At 29.7% G+C, this 25699-nt stretch overlaps 2 protein-coding genes across 2 annotated transcripts in view; both read right to left on the bottom strand.

Moving 5' to 3' along the window:
- Window positions 1–25699, bottom strand: part of LOC127278228 (furin-like protease 1, isoforms 1/1-X/2) — a 780368-nt gene that overhangs the window by 472621 nt on the left and 282048 nt on the right. The window contains exons 4-6 of the mRNA XM_051299825.1: window positions 20434–20599; window positions 2036–2208; window positions 1447–1864 (exon numbers count right to left, since the gene is read on the bottom strand). Coding sequence (XP_051155782.1) covers window positions 1447–1864; window positions 2036–2208; window positions 20434–20599 — 757 coding nt within the window. The remainder of the gene's footprint in view (window positions 1–1446; window positions 1865–2035; window positions 2209–20433; window positions 20600–25699) is intronic.
- On the bottom strand, window positions 8008–9240 carry LOC127278220 (uncharacterized). The gene is made up of 2 exons (XM_051299821.1): window positions 8993–9240; window positions 8008–8913 (listed from the first exon to the last, which is right to left on the bottom strand). Exons 1-2 carry the CDS (start codon window positions 9023–9025, stop codon window positions 8497–8499), a joined length of 450 nt encoding a protein of 149 aa, XP_051155778.1. The 5' UTR covers window positions 9026–9240; the 3' UTR covers window positions 8008–8496.

The following is a 25699-nucleotide window of genomic DNA, read 5'->3' as shown; positions in this document are numbered from 1 at the left end:
GTAAAGTTCGTCATTGTAGAGGAAGCAAGATAAGAGGAATGAAAGGAAGAAGAAGCTATTGTGAGAAGATTAAAGATGGGTGAAGAAGGAGTAACTATTTTGGTATATACAGCAAAGAGGTTAGAGAATATTGGAGGAATGGATGAAAAATGGGAAAGATGAGAAGGTAATAATTGAGGGGGAATTTAACGCTTCAACGGGGATAAGGACGGGAATTTTACATTTATGGGCAAGGGAAATTCAGTAATAGATTATGTAATAACGGATGAAAAATCAACGGGGCTGATAAAACGGATTCGGGCACTTCCCCGTTGATTGTAGAATTAAAGGAGAGGATTACGGGTAATAATGGAAAAGAGGAGCAAAGGATATCAAAAGAAAGAAGCATTAAGATAAGGAAATGCAAAGTGGATAAGCTAGTGGAATTTGAGAAAAGGATGTAGGAGAGAATGAAAGAAAGGGAGAGTGAAGAAGGAGTGGATAGCAGATTAGTAAGTTTGAAGAAGGAAATGGAAGAAGTTATTAAATAAATAGGGGAAAAGGTAGAAATGGAGAAACGGTAGAATAGAAAAAAGAGGATATAACTAAAGGCACAAAGAACACAGGAAATTGGTGAGAAAGGAAAGGAGAGTTTTTTTAAAAAAATATTTAAAAAACAAGGAAGAGGAAGTCGACTGGCACAGAAGTGTTGGAGATTGATTAAAAATGGAGAGAATAGAGGAGGAGATGTTTTGTCCAGATGGGAAAAAGAGAGGAAGGTAGCAATAAGAGAGGCATTGGCATGGACGAGAAGGAACTTTTTGGGGCCATGGTGTAAAAAACATAGAGAAGAAAGGTAGAAAAGATTGTAAAATCAAGGTAGAATAAGTGGTATAGGGTGGAAAGGAGGGGTGGGGTATCGAAATATTTGGAGAGAGTGAAAAATTATGTGAAATGGAATAGAATTTGTAAATTTAGAATGGGTGAGGGAATGAATAAATGCAGATATTGGATGAGAGAGGAGAAAAAATTGTGCAGAATATGTAAGTATGGGAGAGAGGAGTAGGCGCATATTCTGGAGAGGTGTGTTTGAGCAGAAAGGAATTGGGGAGAGAGTGAGATGGTGTTTGGATGAGAGTGGAAAAGGTGAAAGATGGATGAATGATTTAGAAAAATTGAAAAAGGAAAGAATGGAGTGTATAATGTAATACGGCGGATTAAGAGTGGGATATATATTTTTTTCTTAAATAGAGTTAAGGAATAGTTAGTTTTAAGATGCGTTTTAGATTTAAGGTTTTTATTGTGTAAATAGTTTGTAAGATTAATGTAATTGGGTCCTCGAACCCTGCGTACAGCACGGAGAGTTAATTAAAGCATTAGGTATTTTCAGAATGAATATTAATTCCCGTTTTCTTCAAATTTTGAGTAAACAATTTTTTAATTCATTTTCTGTCTGAAAGCAATTACCGTTTCGTCCAATGCCGTTTGTGACCCAATCTGAAGAATTTAAATTCCAAGGTTTTGCAGTTTGAACAACAATATGCTGCATGTCTCTCCATGTTAAATTTTTATTCGCTTCCAGGGCCAGAGCACAAATGCCAGCAGCTAATGGTGCAGATGCTGATGTTCCTGTATGACTACTCGTGCAGTGATGATGCAGGTCAGTAGTTATGACCTGCTTTTCCCCTGATAACCCAGAGCTGTAAGTAGTAGCTAATGTTGATGAACATTTTTCACTATACCAAGGTACAAAACCATTTTCTGTTGCACTACTAATAGAAAGTGTCCAAATACTGTTAGTGTACCCATCACAATTGCAATTGTCATAATCTCTACCACCATTGCCAGACGCCCAAATAAAGATCGACCCCTTACCACCTCGACCCTTAAATGCAGAAAAATACTCATTTTACATTTTCAAATCTTTTAATTTCAATTTTAATAATTTTTATTGGAATTAAATATTTAGTAAACAAATTGAGTTTCTCTGAAACACTTATTAACAAAATAATTAAAAATTATTTAAACAATAATAATTCTTAAATATACAAATTACCTTAGTAATTCCTTCAATAAAAGCTCTTGTAGCTAATTCACCTGGTCCATCGACTGTTTTTCCATCGTCATCTGGACCCCAAGATGCACTATAAATATCAATATGTTGTGGATTTAAACTCAAAGATCTGGCTTCGACTGCATCCGTTACATCACCATCCAGCATGCGGACTCCTTAAGACAAAGGTATTTCATTTTCAGTTACTTAATATATAATTTAATAATCCATTTATCGCAAAAAGGAAATTATTAATATTCTAATTTTAAGATTAGAGAAGATACGAAGCTGCCGAAATTTGAGAATCCAAATTAAATGAGTCATAAAAAGACACTGAACTCGGTTTATTATTTTGTTGGGTTATTTATTACTTTACTCTTCTTAAAAACGTGCCTGTCAAGCCATTATTATTAATTATTAGTTTAAAGAATAAATTTCATTCTTTCTAAACTTTAATCGAAAATTTTGATATGTGTCTGTAGTTTTTAAAGTAGTAATAGTAAAAACTTGAAGTGCGCAGACGTGTATTTGCATTCACAACAGGTATTACAGAAAATATTCTACAAAGGAAAGTGTCAAAAATTTGCCAGGCTCTTCTTTAGAGTGCTTGTACATAAACATAAATTGCGCCCTTTACCTTTATTACTTAATAATGTTTATACATGACTACAGGAATAAATAAAATTAGGTAATGAATAACATTATAATTTTACCACTAGCAAATAACTTCTAAAACTATTTTAATAAATTAATTTTTTTAACATGTACGAGTATGAATGATAATAGTAGGGGAGAGTGGGGAGTTGTGATCCAGGTTTTGTTTTTCGATCACGGAATTATTCGATTACTGTTAACATTAATATCAGTAAATTTTTTTTGACTATTCTATTATATAGAACTTTTAATACACGTACAAACACAACTTTTGGCATGATTGATTAATTACAATTCAAAACAGAAATAGATATTTTGCTTGTTTTTCGAAAATACTGGTTTTATGACTTTTCAAAAACAGTGGGGATTTGTGCTCCACTGTTGAAAATTGAAGAAAAAAACATATTTTTTAGAATATTCTTTATTTAAATTTTGAAATGTGAAAAAGTAAGATAACTTACATAAAATAAAGTAATATGTAAGATAATAAATGATTAATTTTAGATAATTTTGATAAAATTAAATTATTTTAAAAAGAATTGAATTAAACTAGATAATTAATTTCATTTACAGTGAATACAGATGTAAAAGTCTTATTTTGCTAAAGAACATAATTTAAATTGCATAAAACATTCTAATTATTCACAAATAATGCGATAAATATAAATAAATAAATATGTTACGAACCGAAAAAATATTAATTATAAAAATTATTATCTATTATGTCCTGGAGGTACCAAGCTGCCGAAATTAAAAAAATTCCGTTTATTTTATGGGATCATGTATCCTATTTTAAAAGAAACTGCTAAGTTACGTTATTAGAGAATAAATTTAAGGGATAAAACACAATAAAACAATTAAAACCCTTTAATACATTTATTTTATCAAAAGAAATTTCAACTTTAAAATATAAAAATAATACAGTAAGATAAGAAGGAACGATACATATTTAAAAACTTACTCTACTGCTTATGATACCGTCGCAATCTAACGAGAGCGAGGCGTCGAGCTGCTATCCGACGGGCGGAAAAATGTACACACTTATCAAAGCGCGAAAATGTCAAATGGTAGCGCACAAGAATGCACTTACGGGTCTACCGAATCTAAACAGCGCAGGCACCACACGTGCGGACTGGCCGGTCAAAAAGACAAAAATTCAATAATTTGATTTTTTTCAAATTATTGCATTTTTATTAAAGACGACTTCCGTTGGACTTCGTCGGCGTGAAGTATTCACTTTAACTTTTCGTCCGTCCAATTTTAATCACTATCTCTGTAGTGGATTGCAAAAATTGAAAATCCGACTCACGGACGGGCTTAGTCCCGGCGTCTCAAATCGTTTTTACGCCTCTGAAAAATTTCAGAGCTGACTCGCGAATGAGAGTTGTACTGCAATTAATTGACTTCCGCGATGTTCTTTTATATGAACGTTTAGAGACTTCAGGTGGAAATATTTTGTGGACTAAGGGTTTTTAACACGTGATAAAGGCGTGAGCTCTGGGCCTGTTACTATGCCAATAATGCTGAGTTTCTATTTTCTTTTAATGGTATAGCCAAATATAATAATATGCACTTGATAAAATAAAGCACGAGTTATATTGAAAAGCTTGTTTTTCTCTTAGGTCTATTTTATGAATTTTTCCTTGTTGGAAAGTGTTTGGTTTTAGGTATATTTATCCTTTTTCCATTTGTGACAATTACAACTTTGATGTTGCATTGTCATAGGCATGTAAAATTGTTAGGCCCAGAATACGTAATTTTAACTATTATTATTATATCTTTTTTTTTTTTTTAATTTGCGAGAAGTCCAATTTCTAATGTGGTTCCTGTACGCATCTATAATCATTTTTAGACCCACAAGTGATAATAGCGAACCTCATAAGCAGAAGGTGTCTATTGTTATTACTTGCGATAAATAATTCCTGTGTTTTTATTCTAAAAGCATTTACACAACGTAGAATGGCCTGTAAACATTGCTACAATATTTAGTAATGTACCCGCAACATTCGCAGCATTCCCATTCACCTACTACTACAATTTTGGTTTGGGAACATTGCCGCAACGTCCAATGTGCTCAGGGCGCCGCCGCAATGTTCGTTAACGCACTCGCAACATTCGCAACATTGCCATTCCCTACTTTCTTCAATTTTAAATGGGGAACATTGCCGCAACGTTCAACGCATTTAGAACGTTGCCGCAATGTTTGTTAACATACTCGCTACATTCCCATTTACTAACTTCTACAATTTTGGTTTGGGAACATTGCCGCAACGTTCAATGCGCCCAGAACGTTGCTGCAATGTTCGTCAACGCACTCGCAACATTCTTATTTGTTAATTTTTTTACAATTTTAAACTGGGAACATTGCTGCAACATATTGAACGCGGTTGCAATGTTCATTAACACACTTGTAAAATTTACAGCACTAAAATTATAAATTTTTGAATTAACTATGTGGATATAATTTCCATTTTTCAATGTTATATTTAATTATGAATACCCGTAGAAATAATATTAGAATATATGCACATATTCTTATTGGTGATATTTATGACATTTTGTTTTAGATATTTGTAATAATAATAATATGTGCATATATGACATTTCAAAAATAAAGCCCGAATTCGTTCCCGTCGCATTATGCTGATAAGAGAATACTATTATCAAAGTATTGTATTAAAATTTACGAGAAGTAAATTTCACTACAATACAAGGAGAAAAAAAATTAAAATTTTAGGTACCACCGTGACAAAATATACTAAATACATAATTATAAATAAACATAAATAATAAAAAGGTCTTACACATAGAAAATTAGTTGAGATTCTGAATTAACAATGTTCATAGATGAGAAAAATCAAAAAACTAAATTAATCTGTGGAGAGATTTTGGAATAAATCCACTTTGAACATTTTTCCGCACGAAGTACGATATTTTAGAAAATATGGCATTGTTTTATATGAATAGAAAGAAAAAAATGATATAATAAATTTTTAAGTGGTAATTCTATTAAACTTTCATTATTTCACCATTTGAGTACCAATAAAATATAAAAATGTAACATAATTTAATTATAATTACATCAATTTAAACATGTTAAGCATTATATCTACAAACAGCGCTCAAAACGTGTTTAGGATAATCCGGGTGATTCGCAGCAATCTTATTCATTTCCCTCGAAAACTTTAAGAAATCAAAATATGTGGACTCCATCGCCTGCTCCACAAAAAATGTTAATCCTTCACCGTTTTTATCACAGAACTGTTCTATGTGAAAAAAACTGTATGAACTTTTGGTGTAACGCTGACACCTAAGTCCATGTAGCTCTTTTTAAAAGCTTCTATACATGCTTTGTAATTTTGGTCAAGATTATTTCCGAAACATGCAGAAACTACTTTTTTGAAGTCGTCAAATACTTTAACATACTTAGGTATTGCTAGATTTTTAAACTGGCGCAGAAGGTCTACTTTATCTAAAAGTGTTTTGCATGCATTTCCTTTAATATAAGGTTGTCTGTGGAATAATGTCTGGAAATGTTTTGCCTCCAGCAGTTGTAATTAGCGGTGGATGAATGCAGTAGAAGTAATCTTTCGCTTTGTTTTTTGAACCTTTTCCTTCAGTCAGGCGTTTTGTATTATACGATGAAACATTTTCTCAATTCGCCACAGCTGCTTAGCTCATATTTCTTGGCACAACAATAAGTGCACGGGTATGCATACTACTGTGCGACATAATACCTGCCAAGATATTTGCTAGCTTCAAATCGGTCGCAATTGTGCCGTCGAAAGGACTTATATTCAACGTTAAAAAGAGTTGATCTACATTCTTATAATTTTCTTGTGCACTTGGAACGGCTGCTAGAATAAATAGACGTTTAACTCCAGAATCCTTAATTTTTATTTGTTAAATACTATGTACTGATGAGAATATAGATGAATACTATTTTCCATGTATTTTTATAATGCTGAAAATAGTGTTGTAGTTGATAGAAAATTTCTCTCTCTCTCTAATATAAGAAATATTTTTGAAATTTCTGTTTCTATTTACTCCGAATTTCCAGTTTTTAGGGGTAAATAGAAACAGTCTCCTATTTTTAATTAAATTTTGTAAAATGAAAAAATCAAAGTTCATTTTTGTTGTAGTATTAATAAGAGATAATTCAGTGTATTTGTAAGAAACTACAAAGAAAAATGGATAAAATAATAAATGAAGGTAAGTTTTACAGTAATGTGATATATATAAAATTGTTTTATACTTTATATCTGTTCTAAACTATTTATTTTAGAGTACTTTTTGACATTACTTATACCGATATTTTACCACAAAACAAAATAATATTTTATGAAAGTTTTACAAATGTTTATATTTCATTTCAGGTGCTGAATCTAAGCCGTGTAGGTCATGTACAATTTCAATTTCCAAAAACTAGAAGAGGAGTTTAATAACACTCATTTACACAATAAGAATTGGAGTTATTCTGCAATCAAAGGTGAGATTTTCGGTTTTCAAAAGATCGAAATGGATTATATTGTTAGAAAGAGAATGGTTGTATTTCCGGATTTACATGTAGATATTTCCTTTGATGATAAATTGCATCCTGTTTCCAAATTCATCACAGTATTTGATATGAATCATTTGCGTGAGTTAATGGAATTTATTGATAAATTAACATTATCTCAGGGTTGTTTAACTTGGAAAAAAGAAAATATAATTGATAAATAATAAAACACCTTTGTTTATCATAAACTTCCGCAAATTGATTAATGAAAAACTTTTTAATTCCTACATTACGTATTGTATTTACCAGTGAAACTTTAAATGTAATTGTGTAAAAATGATTAATTTTACCAAACATTTCATAAAGATGTATAAAATAGATATTTATTCAAGACAAATAAACTAAACAGATGTTAATAAGACGTTGTATAATTTTCACTTATAAGTTAAAATATTTTATATATATATATATTTTTATAGTATATAATATTTTATAAATAAATATTTTTTCTATGTTATACTAAATTCGTTACAACATTTTTAACATGGTAGTATTTTTAAAAAAATTATATATTATTATAATAAAATTTTATAAATAAATTTTTGTTCTCTTTTGTACTAAATTCGTTAAAACATATTTAATACAACAATTAAAACTTCAGTGTAAAATAATTTTTCTATTATATGCTAACTTTGTTTTCTTTGATACTTTGCATACTTTTTTCTTCCGTAAAGTTTCTCTTTTTCTATTTTATAATAACTTTGTTTTCTTTGATTCTTTGCATACTTTTTTTTCTCTTTTAAAGTTGCTTCTCGTCGTCTCTTTGTGGATTTTTTTTCCATTTCATTTTGTTTTTTTGTGGTATTGAAGGGCTCAAATATTTCCGATATGTCAATAGGCGCAAATAAATTTTGAATCTCATTTATCTGTATGGATTTCGTAATTGATTTGTCGGCTTCTGAATCTACTACAAAGGAAAGCTTGGCCAATTTTCGCCTCTCCTGTGTTTTCATTTTTTGAGCATCATTGTTTTTGTTGCTTTGTTTGCATAAAAAATACATTCGAGTCGTCAAGTAATAACTTATTACTTTTTGTGTCAAGGTGCTTGAATTGAAGGAATCGCATGTATTGCTTCGGTCGCATCAAACAATGTGTCAGAATGTAATTGACCCAATCGAACAGCACTTAATATTCCTCTCTCTAAGCACGACGTTAGTTCAAAAAGTTGAACCGAGGGATACTTTCAAAAAACCTCTATTTCTTAAGTCTATTAACTTGTATTTTTCGGGAACACTGTCTTTCGATTCTAAAATTAATGATTGTTTGCTCTCATCACAAAACACTCTTTTTTCTTTATTATGCAGTTAAAAAACTTCGATGCTTTGCGGGCAATAAACCCTCCAATGTATGCTATAACATAATCTGAAGTTGTGAATTTGTGTTGGTCATGGTCTTCTAATAAGTTTATAGCATCAGCGATTCCGTCACAATTCTGCCCTTTCGCAATGACTGTTTGCACTAAATTGTTCCATTTCTCTTGTGTTTTATCTTCATTTGTGATGTCCTTCAGAGTCACTAGTGCATCCATCACTTCTCCGCTCGTAATATTGCATCCTCGTGGAGGTTTTACCAAAGAATAAGTTGATATTAAGCGGAACATTTGAATAAATAAAGCCGAGTCAGGGTGGTCATTTGAACCACATGCTCCTCTCATAAGTCCAAAAAAGCGCTGCAAAATAATTGTACACTTATTTCTTATGACAGATGATAAGTTTTATATGTAAATATTAAACAAAGACATCAAATACCTCCAAATTGTCTTGATTCAATCGTGCTGTCATCAAATATTTAAAACCATCGTTCTCTATTAGAAATTTACTTATTTCAAGTGCTGCACGTAAAGATACTTTCAATCTTTAAAGTGTAGAATTACTAAATATTTCGTAGTTCTCTTTTTTACAGCCTTCTTCCCAAACATATGGATACGTCAAAAAATTCTCGATAAACTAAAAAATTTTTTTGATAAATTAATATTAATGAATTTGTCGACATTAAAGGGTTGCCACAAAATTAATATTCAAAACAATTTAACATTTTTGATTAAAATTTTTTTAAAATATTTTTTAAGTAAATTCAATAAATTGTAATCTTGAAATAAAAATTGAAATTCCTTACAGTCCACTGGTTATTTTTAATCTTCAGCCAATCAAAAGGATTTCGACAGTTCATCGCCGTGATAAGGTTCTTCATTCTTTTGCAAAAATCGATAGATGGTTTGCAATCCTTGAGATCGGAATGTTTTTCTTTAAACATTTCTAACGAATCTGATACTCCAAAAAACTAAAAACAAAAACGTAAATAAATGCATAAATATTTTGTTTAACAATTAACATATATTTTGAGAGAATTATGACTCATTTGAAATGCAAGGGCGACATTCATTTTTTGAAAATATTGCGGATTAATGTGTTCATTGCGCAACTTGAAATTCACTTTTCAATTGTACCCGTTTGGATTTTCTACAGCTAATATTGCTCTCCAATGTTTTATCGATATAAATCCATCAGGCGTCTAGAACATTAAAAACAAACATTAATAAGAATATTTTAATACGTATAATGAACCGTAATGGTATTTCATTTAATTACCCAAGTGTAAGAGCCATCCTGATACTTGCATATGAAGTTTCTGAAGTTTTTAATGAGATGAGGAAAATCGGACACAAACCATAATTTACGTCTTGAAACCGTGATATGCTCCAGAAACGGGTTTTCCGCAGTGACACCGAAAAGATCTCACATGGAACGATTCCAAGTAGCACAGGCACAAGATATACCATCAATTTGTAGTCCAGCTCTTTCAGCCAAAACAATGCATTCCATTAAAAGTTTATGTAAAATTGTTCCAGTTGCACTGCCACGACTTAAAAAGCAGCCTAGAGCCTGGACCCTTTAACCTCTGAATGGCTGAAAAACTATCACTAGTGCGTGATCTCCTTTTCTTCCAGCCTGGTGTTTTGGTGTATGAGCACCTAAATCAGTGAACCCTTCTACTCTTAAGCGACTCCGATTAAAAACCAAAGTTTTAGTCAATTTCATCTCGTCGACGAGTAGCATACCTGCATTATAAAAATTACAATAAAGTATAATGAATACATAAATATTCATAAAAAAGTAAATATGAAATACAAATACCACGCAAGTCCGATGGTTCCATTTTTTATGTTTTCAATGATAACATTTTAAACATGCTTTCTAAAAAGCCATACGTCCCTCCAATACCTTTAATGTATTTATCTAAAGTTTTAATAGAAGGTAAAACGAGGATTTTATTTTTTCGTAAATGATAGTAAGTTTCTCTGCTTTTGATCTTGTTCAATAAGCACTCATAAATCCACTGGTAACTTCTAACTTCTTTGTCGATACAAATTCCTCGTTTGGCTTTGCAATTTATTTATCCGTTGTCGGACCACTTCTCTCTTTTTAGCCTCAGATACTCTTTTCCTTTTGCTATCGCAAAATTTAATGCAAGAATTGCATCTTCTTTTTTTTGGATCTGGGGATTTTTTGTAGTCTATTGTCACGAAACCAAGACAATGTCGTGATCCTGTTATAAAATCCATTTTTACACGAGGCTCGATCGTTGACATCATATCGAGAAGTTCACGACATCGTTCTACACTGTTGACGGTTTTGAAATCAGGCAAATGAATTTCATCTTCCCTTAAAAAAATCTATAGAAAGAAAAATTGTTTTTTTACGAGATTAAATATTAATTTTTAATTAACGTTTCATTAAAATATTATTGCCGCAACATGCGTCGCCATCGCTAACAGTAATTGCTCGAGCATAACACGTTTTTTTATTTTTGCATCTCCAATACACAGATTTCGCCTCCGAGTGTTTGTAATACAAAAATCCATCCACTTCTAAAACACCAGTTCTACCTTTTCTTATTATTTGAGCCATTTCAATAAATCTATTTCTTCACTTCAAATTTTTAATTTTATTTAAACTACACTATATTTTACCAAGAGATGTTATTTACTTTAAATTTGACACTAAAATGTTCCTGTAAAAACAACTGAATGATGCCAATGAGATTAGCTGAGTATCGGTTTGCACTATTATTATTATTATATTTTTTGAACAATTTTGGAACTTTTAATACTTTGGGAAAAATGTCTTTTGGGAAAAAGAACTTTTTGGAACTTTTGGGCTTGGAACTTTTGACTCCCTACCGTCCTCGCCACTGAATGGACACTCTATGGTGTAATTTTCTTTACAATTTAGAATTAACGCTTCTAATTGTTCAAAGAAAGATTTCTCCTTTTCAATATTGGTAGGTTTTTTAATTTCCAAATCTTTAGATTTCTTATTACACATTTCCGTGAAATTTACTTGCAAATCTATCTGTACCGCGTAAGGGGATTTTACAGGTTATATTAGATTTACAGGAAAAATACTAGGAACTGCATATTCATTCAGTAAAGGACGTTCTCTTGGCACTCAGTCTACTATTCCATTTTTTTATAAATTATACGTTCCCTTTCAGTATCCTCAAATGGAAAATGAATCTCGCAGAGAACATGGTTTGATTTAAACTCTTTGTTCTGATTTGGAATAGCTTTCTGCCAAGCCTTTAACATCTTTTCCTGTGAAAATAAAGACATTTATTTTCATTTCATTTCATTCAAATTTTAAAAGAAATCGATAACATGTCGATATATATATTGCATATAAAATCCGCTAAAAATCCGTTAAATATATACTAAAAAGTAAACCAAAATCCGATAAAATCTTGTTAAATATTACTTCTAAAATTCGGTAAACATCCTAAAAAGAATCAGATGAAGTTTCGGTAAATATTTTTACTTATTTATTTATGATTTTATTTACTTAGACAATAATTCTTTAAAATAAAACATTCTACTCACTGATCGAGGCTTAAACACACTCCTTTTCGAGTAGTTTTTCTCACATTTTCTACTCCTCTTGTCTCTGATTTGCATCCAAGTATGAAACACTTCATCTCTGCAATAATGTTCATTATACTACAAAAAATGAATTTTATAAAAATGTTTAAAATTAGTTTTATGTGTCTTATGTAAATAAATATTCGCTGCGATATACATTTATTTTTGGTTATGTTGCACTAATATTGGTGGAATACGTGATGAAAAATGATGAACAAAAAAATACTTACTTTATTACAAAAAGATTTTTACATAAGTACCACAGAAAAACAAAACAATAACTTTACGAGTTTAATATAATCACAGTATCTGTATATTATATATTACGTGAACACGAACTTCATGATACATTCGCATAATCGATACATTTACACGCAACAATCTATATATATGTCTACTCATCACTGCGCATGCTCGAATAGTGTGTCAGTTCATTCCGCTTTCCGATAGTTTGCGATCTTTTGGAAGCCCACTAGTTCCACTAGCAGACGACAAAATGCAGGTAGATAGTACTCCTTAGTATTACTTCGTGGTTTCGATTTACCTCTTGTTTCTATTTACCCCGACTGAAAACAATTTGACCTTTTTTAATTATCCTAGTTTGGGCGATAGCTACACATGTGCTGAACATGCCCTGTAAATTTGATCAAAATCGGTCAAGTGGTTTCTGAGATATCATGGACGCCAGTTCGAAAAAAGTAGTTTCGAGAAAAATGCGTTTGAAAGTTGAAGTACGCTTAACCGCGCGCTTGAACAAACTGGCATATCAGTGCTATAACTTTTTAAGGACGTTGTATATAAAAAAATCGCTTTACCCACATATTCTACATATGTTATAGATGAAATTTATGCAAAACAAAAAAAATCGAATTTTCGAACCTATCAAACGGGGTGACCCCCTTAATATTATCTCTAACAAGATATTTTGAAATATGAGCATATGTTTGACATAGATAAAAACTATCAACATTAACATGTCGCCCCCATACAAAAAAACGCCTTAACATTGTCCTGCTTCTCACAAGCGATATCATCAAAAATGAAAATTGAATTTGGTTTTGCATCTTTAGGTGTAACGACTTGTTCATGTTTACTGAATGGGAAGAACTCGAAGTCATCTGCAATAAAGATGAAATTCGCATTATTGTAGAAAATCGAAATTTATCTTTTTTACGAAGCAACAGTGCACTACATATTTTTGGAAGGTTGACTAATGCTGATGGAACCGCAAGTATGTTGGTCATACAACTGCCATGGAAAGTTTGGTTTCTTTAAAAAAATTAAATTATTGAAATTTATTGAGAAAGATCCACTAATTTCTATGAGTTTTCGATCATGGGATATGTTTTGGTATCCTTTAATTCCGTCAAGTACAAGAGTCATGTAGAAAATAAAACCAGCAACATAATTAGAGAAGCCACGATATGTAATTGTCGGATTTCAAACAGAAAGAAAAGATAAACGTAAAAACTCTGCATGTTATTTCGATCACTGTGGAAGAGATTCTAAACCATAGAGATATAAGAATAGAGTGCGCAAGAGGCTCGAAAAAACGACAGATTATATGCGTTGGACAGAAAGAGACAGATGCGATTTGTAGGCCCCTTTCCCATTCTTGTTTCACTGATGTTTCAGAGTTAGTAAGACAAGAAGGAAGGCATGGCCCACTAGTTGCATCTGGCTTCTTCTATTTGTTTATCGCAGCATAACATGGAAATTGTACAGGTTTGCGCACTCCATTTTTATATCTCTATGTTCTAAACCCATATTGAAGCTACAAATTTTTAAATCATTGACTCCTCTAAATGTTATTGATTTTTCAGAATAAATGAGTTTCTCAAGCAAACTTCAGTTGATGTACGATTGGAATTTGAAGATAGAAATAATATACCTGCTAATTGCCTTATCATCTAATTTATCATCCATGATCGCATTGTACAATATAAACCAATTAGTTGAATAGTTAAGAAGCTATAAAGCAGTGGATGGGGTAAAATGAAAGTAGTGGGGTTGAACTAAGAGGTATATAACTCACATTCCTGGGATAGAAATTCATTTCTGTTCCAAGATGGAGTTTATTATTGGGATCTGACATGGGGGCGGGGCCTAAAGCAATATGGCGTAATTTGGGTAACACTTTTAGTGAATTTACATGGGAATAACATGGGATGCAATAGAACAAAATCGTTTAAAAAATATTGCTTAATTTAATAAATGTATAAGTGAATTTTTTTAATACAAAATTACTATTTACATTCCTATTTACAAACATGAATAAAAATATAAAAGAAATCTTATTTTTATACAAATTATTTTCTCAAATCCAGCGATACATGTGCAAGAAAAGTATTGTATTTTCCTTTATATTTCATGTAATTATATGAAAATTTATAAATGTATGTATTTCATTTTTCATTGTAAAAGTCTGTTAACAAGAAGTGAAAAAAAATTTATTTATCCGTTTTTACAGTGATAAATTAACTTTCAAAATGTTCACATGCACAGGTAATATGAAAGATTATATAACCTCCAAATTTTAAAATCTTAAACTTACCTGGCAAAATGTAATCACTTCTTTTGAAATGCAGAGAACATACCCTCATAGAAGGCTTTATACTGTTTATTTTTAAAGCATTTTTCCAGGCCTTTAATTGATCGACTTTTTCAAAATTATCGAACGTATTTTTCACATCCACTATTCGTTGTTTTGGTTTCGGAAATTTATGGAAAATTACGCTTAAATTTTTCGCTACAGTACTGCCACAGCCTCTCACAGAACACTTAATTCTGCAGGAAGATTTCTCATGCGGTAAAAATGTAGCTTCATTCATAATGATAAAATAATTAACAATGACAGTGGAACTACAATTGCAAGTGACACAAACAATTATCCAAAACTAGTTACATTTTTCAACACCAGATGTCATGTATACGAATGTCAGATCCCAATAGACATTCAAGGCTTCAAGAAACCCTGCAACGATTTTATTTTCAAAGAGTTAGCTATACTTCCTCTTAAAGCTGATGCTTAACCTCGAGTTTACCTCTTTGAACCTCCATATGCTTGGAATTCACTACCTGGACATTATAAAAGTGAAAATCCCTGGCTAATAAACAAATATAATGGAATCCATTGAATGTCTGAGAATGTATCTTACGATGAACTGCGTACCATTCTACAAAAAACATTACGATTAATAATAATATATATAACGTTCTGAGCAAATATCCAGATGTATGTGTGTATGAGTGTGTGTATGTGTGCGTATGTCACAAAATATTGTGTACAAATTATCTCAGAAACGTTTTCACGGATTGTCCTGAAATTTTATATGCTTATTGCAGTCATTAACACCTAAAATCTGACACAAGGATTTTAAGATTAACAATGTTTTCCACAACAATTTTTTTTCAATTTTTTCAAAATTGGAAAAACTTGTTTTTTATCAAAAAAATTTTTCATTGTAAATTTAATTTTGTTTGGTAAAAAAATTATTTCTTGCATTATAACGAATCGATTAACCTATATAAAGTTCATATTTTAATAAAATCTATAGCTCAAATCATTTTTTTGATTTTTTGAAAAAAATCGTTTTTTATATTTTTTGAAAAAAATCGTTTTTTATATTTTTTGAAAAAAATCGTTTTTTATATTTTTTGAAAAAAATCGTTTTTTATATTTTTTGAAAAAAATCGTTTTTTATATTTTTTGAAATAACTTTTTCTTATATAAAATTTTTTACTCAATTCTTGTCAAAGGCCGTAGCCGGATAAGCAGGGTCCTGCGGCCCCCGCTCAAATTTCGTCGATATTTACAAGATCAATTAGTCTCAGTATGAAACTTTTTTTCGCCAAGTTTCAACTTCTAAAAATAATTTTGAAAAATGTTATGGCATTTTTAAAAAAAAATTAAAAATTGGATTTTCTCTTAAGCGTTTATAGTTTTTTTATCGGGTAAAAAATATGTTATAGGGGAAGCAAAAATGCATCTAACAAAAATTTGGCGACCATTTTTGTGTAGTGGAAGGGGTAAAAAAAATTTTTTTTTACTTTTTATATTTTTTAAAAATATTAATTGACTTGGCACAATCACCATATTTTTTCCTACATTCTTTAACATCCAAGAAGCAACATATTTTTTTGGCAACTCGATCTGAGGGGTACTTGCCCGTTAAAATTTAAAAAAACTTATTTTTGGCCCCTAAAATGTATGGTATCTCTTGAAAATGGGAGGCCAACATCACCGGGCAAAGAAAATGTTAAAAAGGAAGCAAAAATGCATCTAACAAAAATTTGGCGACCATTTTTGTGTAGTGGAAGGGGTAAAAAAAATTTTTTTTACTTTTTATATTTTTTAAAAATATTAATTGACTTCGCACAATCACCATATTTTTTTCCTACATTCTTTAACATCCAAGAAGCAACATATTTTTGTGGCAGCTCGATCTGAGGGGCACTTGCCCGTTAAAATTTAATAAAACAGATTTTTGGCCCCTAAAATGCATGGTATCTCATGAAAATGGGGGGACAACATAACATAACAACATAACATAAATATAAATCCTCCACTGCTAAAACTGTTATAATTGAATCGGATAGATTGGCGGAATACTGTGCATATGATTGTGCACTAAGAGTGTTGCAGAACTAGTAATAGTAACGAAAAGTACACGAATAATAAATGTTATTGCATTTATGATAAGTTAGATATACTAAACTTATGTTAATATAGTTTTATATAATTATAATATTAATGAAAAAAGTGCCGTGCACTAAAAATACACTTGACTTGTAATAATTGCCTGTTATTTTACTTAATGTTTCACAGTAAAAAGTAAATCTTATATTAAGGTTAATCTTAAATTAAATGATTCTTGGAAATCAACATAGTCTTAATTTAAAGTGAGCCTTGTATGAATTTAAGGTACTCATAAATCTGAATTTATAGAGTGTTTGAAATTCAACTCCCTTTGAGCCTTAATTTATAAAAGCTAAGTCTTAAATTCAGCTTGGGGCTGCTGCTTTTACCAAAAAATTGCCTTCAATATAGCACATAAAAAGTTCTGAAAATCAGCTTACATACTCCCTTTTTAAAATCAACAATGCTTGTCTTAAAAATGTTGAGTCTTAAAATAAAACTTAATTCCGCCCTTCAAATAAGATTCTCTTTTTACTGTGTTCAATTTCACTCATAAAGCTGCCAAAAGAAGGCACACATTTGCATGTAAAAAAGAAGGGAAGAAAAAATAGGGCGATTGTGCCAAGTCAATTAAAAATTTTAAAAGAAAGTAAGAAGTAAAATATATTCTTACACCTTCCACTGCACAAAAATGGTCGCCAAATTTTTGTTAGATGCATTTTTGCTTCCTTTTTAACATTTTCTTTGCCCGGTGATGTTGGCCTCCCATTTTCAAGAGATACCATACATTTTAGGGGCCAAAAATAAGTTTTTTTAAATTTTAACGGGCAAGTACCCCTCAGATCGAGCTGCCAAAAAAATATGTTGCTTCTTGGATGTTAAAGAATGTAGGAAAAAAATATGGTGATTGTGCCAAGTCAATTAATATTTTTAAAAAATATAAAAAGTAAAAGAAAATTTTTTTTACCCCTTCCACTACACAAAAATGGTCGCCAAATTTTTGTTAGATGCATTTCTGCTTCCCCTATAACATATTTTTTACCCGATTAAAAAACTATAAACGCTTTAGAGAAAATCCAATTTTTAATTTTTTTTTAAAAATGCTATAACTTTTTTCAAAATTATTTTTAGAAGTTGAAACTTGGCGAAAAAAAGTTTCATACTGAGACTAATTGATCCTGTAAATATCAACGAAATTTGAGCGGGGGCCGCAGGACCCTGCTTATCCGGCTACGGCCTTTGTATTCTTGGCATGAAAATGAATCGATTGATTTATTAGCATTATATTCAATATTTGAATTCTAAAATATAATTGTAATTTATTTGCAAATATAAATGCAAAAAATATTTAATCTTTTAATACTCTAGAGAACATAAATAGCTCACAAAAAGTCGCGTTGTTATACCTTCTTCGACAGGGAGAAATTGAGTTTTAAGTACAAAAAAAGTAATTAATTTAATTTAAGTATTACCGGATATTCTTAGGTTTTTGGGGTCGATGATTACAAATCAGACGTCAGATTTGGAAAATTCATAATAGTGGATCCAATATGTCGGACAAATTTTTAAAAGTTAAACATATTTGATTAACGATTTTCAAGTGAATATGTTAAATTTTTAAAAATTCGACCGCTATATTTGATCCGCAATTTTGAATTTTTTAAAATCTGACTTCATAATAAATGTGAAAAATGCAGAAATTTTTACCAGAAACTTTTCTCCGAACCGTTTTTATTTTTTTTTGAGGGAAGCAAAAATAAACATGCGACAATCACCTTCATGTAACAAATACCACGAATACCAGGACTACAATAGAATGTATTACACCAAGTTGTGCATAAAAAATGCTTACATATTGTTAAAAAGATATATTATATGTTCACCATCTCTTAATGGATAAAAATTTTATAATAATATTTTCTTTATTGAAGTTCATAAAAAAAAGTTGTCTGGGTCCGAAGGACCTAGCCCAAGCAACTACGTACATAAGAACTTTAATTTAAGCCTATATAGAAGTCTCTATCACGTCAGGCTAAGGAGAATAAAATACTGAAAACCCTCTAAAACACGGTTTTTGGAGACTTTACCCCCACTTTTCTCAAAATCCTAAAGTAATATGCAATTTTGGAACTCGGGACCGTATACAGGACACAAAAATACATTAGAAACCAGTCTGATATCTCAAAAAAATACCTTGTAGACCTGTGTAATCCAAGCAGTAAAACTTTTAAATATGAACATTTTTTAAATAGAAAAACATATGCTCATATTCGTGAAATTCTGAAGAATACAAATACATTAACAATAATTAAAAAATATTTATATTTAAAAATTTTATATTTTTGGTGAAAAACTTATTAACCCGGCGAGAGTGTGGTGCGAAAGTGTTACACCGGGTGTGTGTTTCGGTATGACATACCCAAGCGTAAAAACTGCCTCTAAATGTGTTTATGTGATTGTTTTCGGTTAATTATAGTATTAAATTATAAAATGGTAACTAATAAACAATATTTATCTATTATCTTAAAGTTGTAATTTTTTATATTAACATCTTTAATATGAGTATACACAAGCTCTGTGCCTTGTTTTGAATGTAGAATTTATTTTTGACTATAAACTAAAAAAATAAAACATAATATAAACAAATAAAGAAAAAATAAGTACAATAATGTGTTGCAGATTTTAAGGATTCCTGGTTTTCCATATTTGTTAATTTAGATTAATTACCCTGTAGAAATAAGCCAAAATTGACCTAAACACCAGAAAATAATTGTTGACTTTTTTTTTGGTATCAAATACAAATTTTCCGGAATTTTCTCTCGGGGATAAAAAAAATTGAAAACTTACACATTCAATTAATTTGAGCTCGAAAAAATGTTAATGGTGCCAGTTCTGAATCTTTGTTAATTAGACTTGAATAATAACTGTTGAGAACAACGTACGTAACATCATCATTAAAACGAAACGATCGACGAAGAGAGAATTATTTTTGCTGTCGATGAAGGTGAAAATGTTCACGTGGAATTTTGATATAATTCCACTTAATAATAATACACGTGGAGCTTGATAAAAAAGAAAATGTGAAGTTTCACATATAAGTAAAAATAATCGCCAGCTTTGAATTTGGAGACCCCCTTTTTCTCATACATATAATACTGTATATTAAGAAATTATAAAAAGTTTCAAAATTTTTTGCGTAGAATTCCACGTGTGAAGGTTACAATGACATTACATGAATTTCTACATGTACTTACACGTGAATATTTTTACTTGAGTATACAGTTACACGCATTTTTTGGTATCTTTGAACTTGATGCTTATCACAATATGAATCCAAATCATTCATTGAAAAAAATCATTAAAATTGTCATTTGTGTAAGAGTAATAGGATTAGTTTTAAATGATTTAAGTTTATTGTCAATTCGAGTTTATTTTTATTTGCTTATTAATCCTACTAACGGTAATTCTGTCTTATTGTCGTTTGTCTCAACGTAATTTCCTCGCGAGATTTTGTTCATTTAAAATAGGGAAAGAAGAAAAAATAAAGTGGAATAAATTCGTAATCAGTGAATGCTATAGTAATTGTTTCTTTAACTGAAAATTACATTACAAAATACTTTCTTCAAATCCCTTACCTCCCACTTGTGCAGAAAAAGCTACCCCAACAGCGCAGAAAGAATTGTTTGCTGTAGCAGCAACTTCACCTGCGCATCTCGTTCCATGACGATTGCTATCGGCAAGATCGTATCTGGGCATTGGATCTTCGTCATGATTGTTTACGTCATAACTAGCTAGTGGATCCTAAAATAAATTTTACACATTATTCTCCACCCTGAAAAATTTCTCAACTCTTTACTTTTTCAAATTTTAGTAGTTCAAACATAAATTTATTATATTTAATAAAACTCAAGTAATATTGCATTATAAATTATTTATTTAAAAAAAATTTTTAAATCAGACAAGTGCGAGCTGCACTCGCAATAATTCGAGGGTTCCGTACACCGACGATAATAAATTCTTTTTAGGGTTCCCTACTCGGTTCGGAACCCTATTAATATCGGTTTTTTGAAATCGTGTAGCGGCCACACGAATTTATCTGGAGGGCTGAAATTTGATACACATTTGTATTTTCGCGTGCAGATTACTTTAAAAATATAGCGAACCTGATTGGAATTGATTATCATAGCGTTGTCAAGGAAAAACTATGAATTTTTACGAAAAATACCTAAAAATGACTATGTACTATGACTAGCGGCCACATCTTTTGACATAAAGAGATCGGTACAATTACGTATTTTTACGTGAAAATTACAGGAAAAATATAGTAAACTTGATTCGGATTAATTTACATAGCGTTGTCATGTCAAGGAAAAATTAAAAATTTCGAAAAAAATGGTTTCATCTCCTTAGCGCACACAATATTAAACCCAAACGGTTCATATTTAGTATACAATGCTTGGGAAAATTGTTGTCCTACCTGATAGTAAAATATCCCCAAAAAAATTTTTAACTTTTTTGAAATTTTGGAGGAGAAAGAGCGGGGTCCATTTTATGAGTTTTCCCTGACACTGCTTACTATTTGAATTTTTGTTGTCTATCAATGCAATAAAAAAAATTTTGGCACGTATGTTATTTGAAAGTTTTTTCATGTTTCTTCCAATGGTTAATTTTGACCTTGATTTTCTATAATTAAACATAAATTTGCTATTTTCACTAAAATCGGTCCTTTTTTTAAAATAAATAATTGCAAACAAAAGCTGAAAAATCGGCATTCTGAAAATTTATATATAGATCGGAAAAAACTTCAGCTTTCGTTTGCAATTATTTATTTTAAAAAACGCACCGATTTTAGTGAATTATAGAATTATATTATTATTATATTTTAATTATAGAAAATCAAGGTCAAATTTCAAAAATTAAAAAAACAAAATTCACCATTGGAAAGAGCATGAAAAAACCTTTAAAAAACATACGTGCCAAAATTTTTTTTATCGCATTTAAAGACAACAAAAATTCAAATAGTAAGCGGTGTCAGGAAAAACTGATAAAATTGACCCCGCTTTATCTCCCCAAAAATTTCAAAAAAGTCAAAAATTTTTTTGGGGATATTTTACTATCAGATAGGACAAAAATTTTCCCAAGTTTCACTTTTTTCGAGAAATCAATTTTTCAACTTAGGACATTACACGTAAAATGCCTCACTTTTACAAAAAATGCCTAAAAAAGACTTATCCCCCCCCTAGTAGTAACATTTTTTGACATAAATAGCCCAAATTTTGTACAATTACGTATTTTTACGTGAAAATTACAGGAAAAATATTGCGAACACAATATTCAACATAGACTGTTCATATTTGCTGTATAAATGTATTTTTACGTGAAAATTACAGGGGAAAAATGTAAGCACAATTGTAGTTGATGATCGATTTTTATCAAATTTTTAAAGAAAAATTATAATTTTAGAGAAAAAATGTATTTTTCCACTAAAAACGAAAAAAAGGTTATTTAAAATTATTCGAATTTATACATGTTTACGTATTTTTACTTGTAGATTATAAAAAATATATAGCGAGGACGATTAGAGTTCATTTTTCTGGTGCTGTCAAGAAAACAAGTTGTAAATTCAGATGTTCATTACATGAACATTTTGCTTCCTCTTTACGATGAGCAAAAAAATTTGCTTCCTCGTGGACAAAGCAAAATTTTATTGCCAAAATGTGAATTTTTGATTTTTTAACATAGATTAATTCTTTAAATTTACCTCAAATATATACTTTATATATATCGATCGATTCGTCTTGACGTAAGGAATACAATTATTTCATATATAAACCTAAATTTAAAAAATCCCAAAATTTTATTGCCAAAATGTAAATTTTTGATATTTTAACTTTCATTAATTCTTTAAATTTACCTCAAATGTATACTTTATATATATCGATCGATTCGTCTTGACGTAAGGAAAACGATTTTATTATATATAACCTTAAATTTTTCTATTTAAAAATTTTTTCGAATAAAAAAAATTTTTTGGAAAAAAGACGATAAAAATTTTTTTTTGGGGTATTTTTCAAAATCCTTTGGTGAGATTTAAGATAATAATATGATAAATGAGCCTACCAAATTTTATCTAAATCCATTGAAACCTGTTAAAGTTATCTTCTAAACAAAAAAGGGATCCACACACACACACATACATACATACACACACACATACATACATCCGGACAATTGATCAGGATCTCATATAACATGTTTCTATAAAGAAAAAAATTTGTAAATTCAGATGTTCATTACATGAACATTTTGCTTCCTCTTTACGATCAGCAAAGAAATTTGCTTCCTCGTGGAGAAAGCAAAATTTTATTGCCAAAATGTGAATTTTTGATTTTTTAACTTTCATTAATTCTTTAAATTTACTTCAAATGTATACTTTATATATATCGATCGATTCGTCTTGACGTAAGGAATACAATTATTTCATATATAAACTTCAATTTAAAAAATCACAAAATTTTATAGCCTAAATGTGAAATTTTGATTTTTTTACTTTCATTAATTCTTTAAATTTACCTTAAATGTATACTTTATATATATCGATCGATTCGTCTTGACGTAAGGAAAACGATTTTATTATATATAACCTTAAATTTTTCTATTTAAAAATTTTTTCGTTTAAAAAAAAAATTTTGGAAAAAAGACGATAAAATTTTTTTTTTGGGATATTTTTCAAAATCCTTTGGTCAGATTTGAGATATTAATATGATAAATGAGCCTACCAAATTTTATCTAAATACATTAAAACCTGTTAAAGTTATCTTCTAAACAAAAAAGGGATCCACACACACACACACATACATACATCCGGACAATTGATCAGGATCTCATATAACATGTTTCTATAAAGAAAAAAATTTGTAAATTCAGATGTTCATTACATGAACATTTTGCTTCCTCTTTACGATCAGCAAAAAAATTTGCTTCCTCGTGGAGAAAGCAAAATTTTATTGCCAAAATGTGAATTTTTGATTTTTTAACTTTCATTAATTCTTTAAATTTACTTCAAATGTATACTTTATATATATCGATCGATTCGTCTTGACGTAAGGAATACAATTATTTCATATATAAACTTCAATTTAAAAAATCACAAAATTTTATAGCCTAAATGTGAAATTTTGATTTTTTTACTTTCATTAATTCTTTAAATTTACCTTAAATGTATACTTTATATATATCGATCGATTCGTCTTGACGTAAGGAAAACGATTTTATTATATATAACCTTAAATTTTTCTATTTAAAAATTTTTTCGTTTAAAAAAAAAATTTTGGAAAAAAGACGATAAAATTTTTTTTTTGGGATATTTTTCAAAATCCTTTGGTCAGATTTGAGATATTAATATGATAAATGAGCCTACCAAATTTTATCTAAATACATTAAAACCTGTTAAAGTTATCTTCTAAACAAAAAAGGGATCCACACACACACACACATACATACATCCGGACAATTGATCAGGATCTCATATAACATGTTTCTATAAAGAAAAAAATTTGTAAATTCAGATGTTCATTACATGAACATTTTGCTTCCTCTTTACGATCAGCAAAAAAATTTGCTTCCTCGTGGAGAAAGCAAAATTTTATTGCCAAAATGTGAATTTTTGATTTTTTAACTTTCATTAATTCTTTAAATTTACTTCAAATGTATACTTTATATATATCGATCGATTCGTCTTGACGTAAGGAATACAATTATTTCATATATAAACTTCAATTTAAAAAATCACAAAATTTTATAGCCTAAATGTGAAATTTTGATTTTTTTACTTTCATTAATTCTTTAAATTTACCTTAAATGTATACTTTATATATATCGATCGATTCGTCTTGACGTAAGGAAAACGATTTTATTATATATAACCTTAAATTTTTCTATTTAAAAATTTTTTCGATTAAAAAAAAAATTTTGGAAAAAAGACGATAAATTTTTTTTTTTGGGATAGTTTTCAAAATCCTTTGGTCAGATTTGAGATATTAATATGATAAATGAGCCTACCAAATTTTATCTAAATCCATTAAAACCTGTTAAAGTTATCTTCTAAACAAAAAAGGGATCCACACACACACACACACACACATACATACATCCGGACAATTGATCAGGATCTCATATAACATGTTTCTATAAAGAAAAAAATTTGTAAATTCAGATGTTCATTACATGAACATTTTGCTTCCTCTTTACGATCAGCAAAAAAATTTGCTTCCTCGTGGAGAAAGCAAAATTTTATTGCCAAAATGTGAATTTTTGATTTTTTAACTTTCATTAATTCTTTAAATTTACTTCAAATGTATACTTTATATATATCGATCGATTCGTCTTGACGTAAGGAATACAATTATTTCATATATAAACTTCAATTTAAAAAATCACAAAATTTTATAGCCTATATGTGAAATTTTGATTTTTTTACTTTCATTAATTCTTTAAATTTACCTTAAATGTATACTTTATATATATCGATCGATTCGTCTTGACGTAAGGAAAACGATTTTATTATATATAACCTTAAATTTTTCTATTTAAAAATTTTTTCGATTAAAAAAAAAATTTTGGAAAAAAGACGATAAAATTTTTTTTTTGGGATATTTTTCAAAATCCTTTGGTCAGATTTGAGATATTAATATGATAAATGAGCCTACCAAATTTTATCTAAATCCATTAAAACCTGTTAAAGTTATCTTCTAAACAAAAAAGGGATCCACACACACACACACACATACATACATCCGGACAATTGATCAGGATCTCATATAACATGTTTCTATAAAGAAAAAAATTTGTAAATTCAGATGTTCATTACATGAACATTTTGCTTCCTCTTTACGATCAGCA

This window comes from Leptopilina boulardi, unplaced genomic scaffold, assembly GCF_019393585.1.
Source record: "Leptopilina boulardi isolate dan_hultmark-lab unplaced genomic scaffold, ZJU_Lbou_2.1 LbouV2_2, whole genome shotgun sequence".
Taxonomy (NCBI): Eukaryota; Metazoa; Arthropoda; class Insecta; order Hymenoptera; family Figitidae; genus Leptopilina; species Leptopilina boulardi.
Note: the sequence above shows the minus strand (reverse complement) of the source record. Positions and strands in the feature narration are given on the sequence as shown.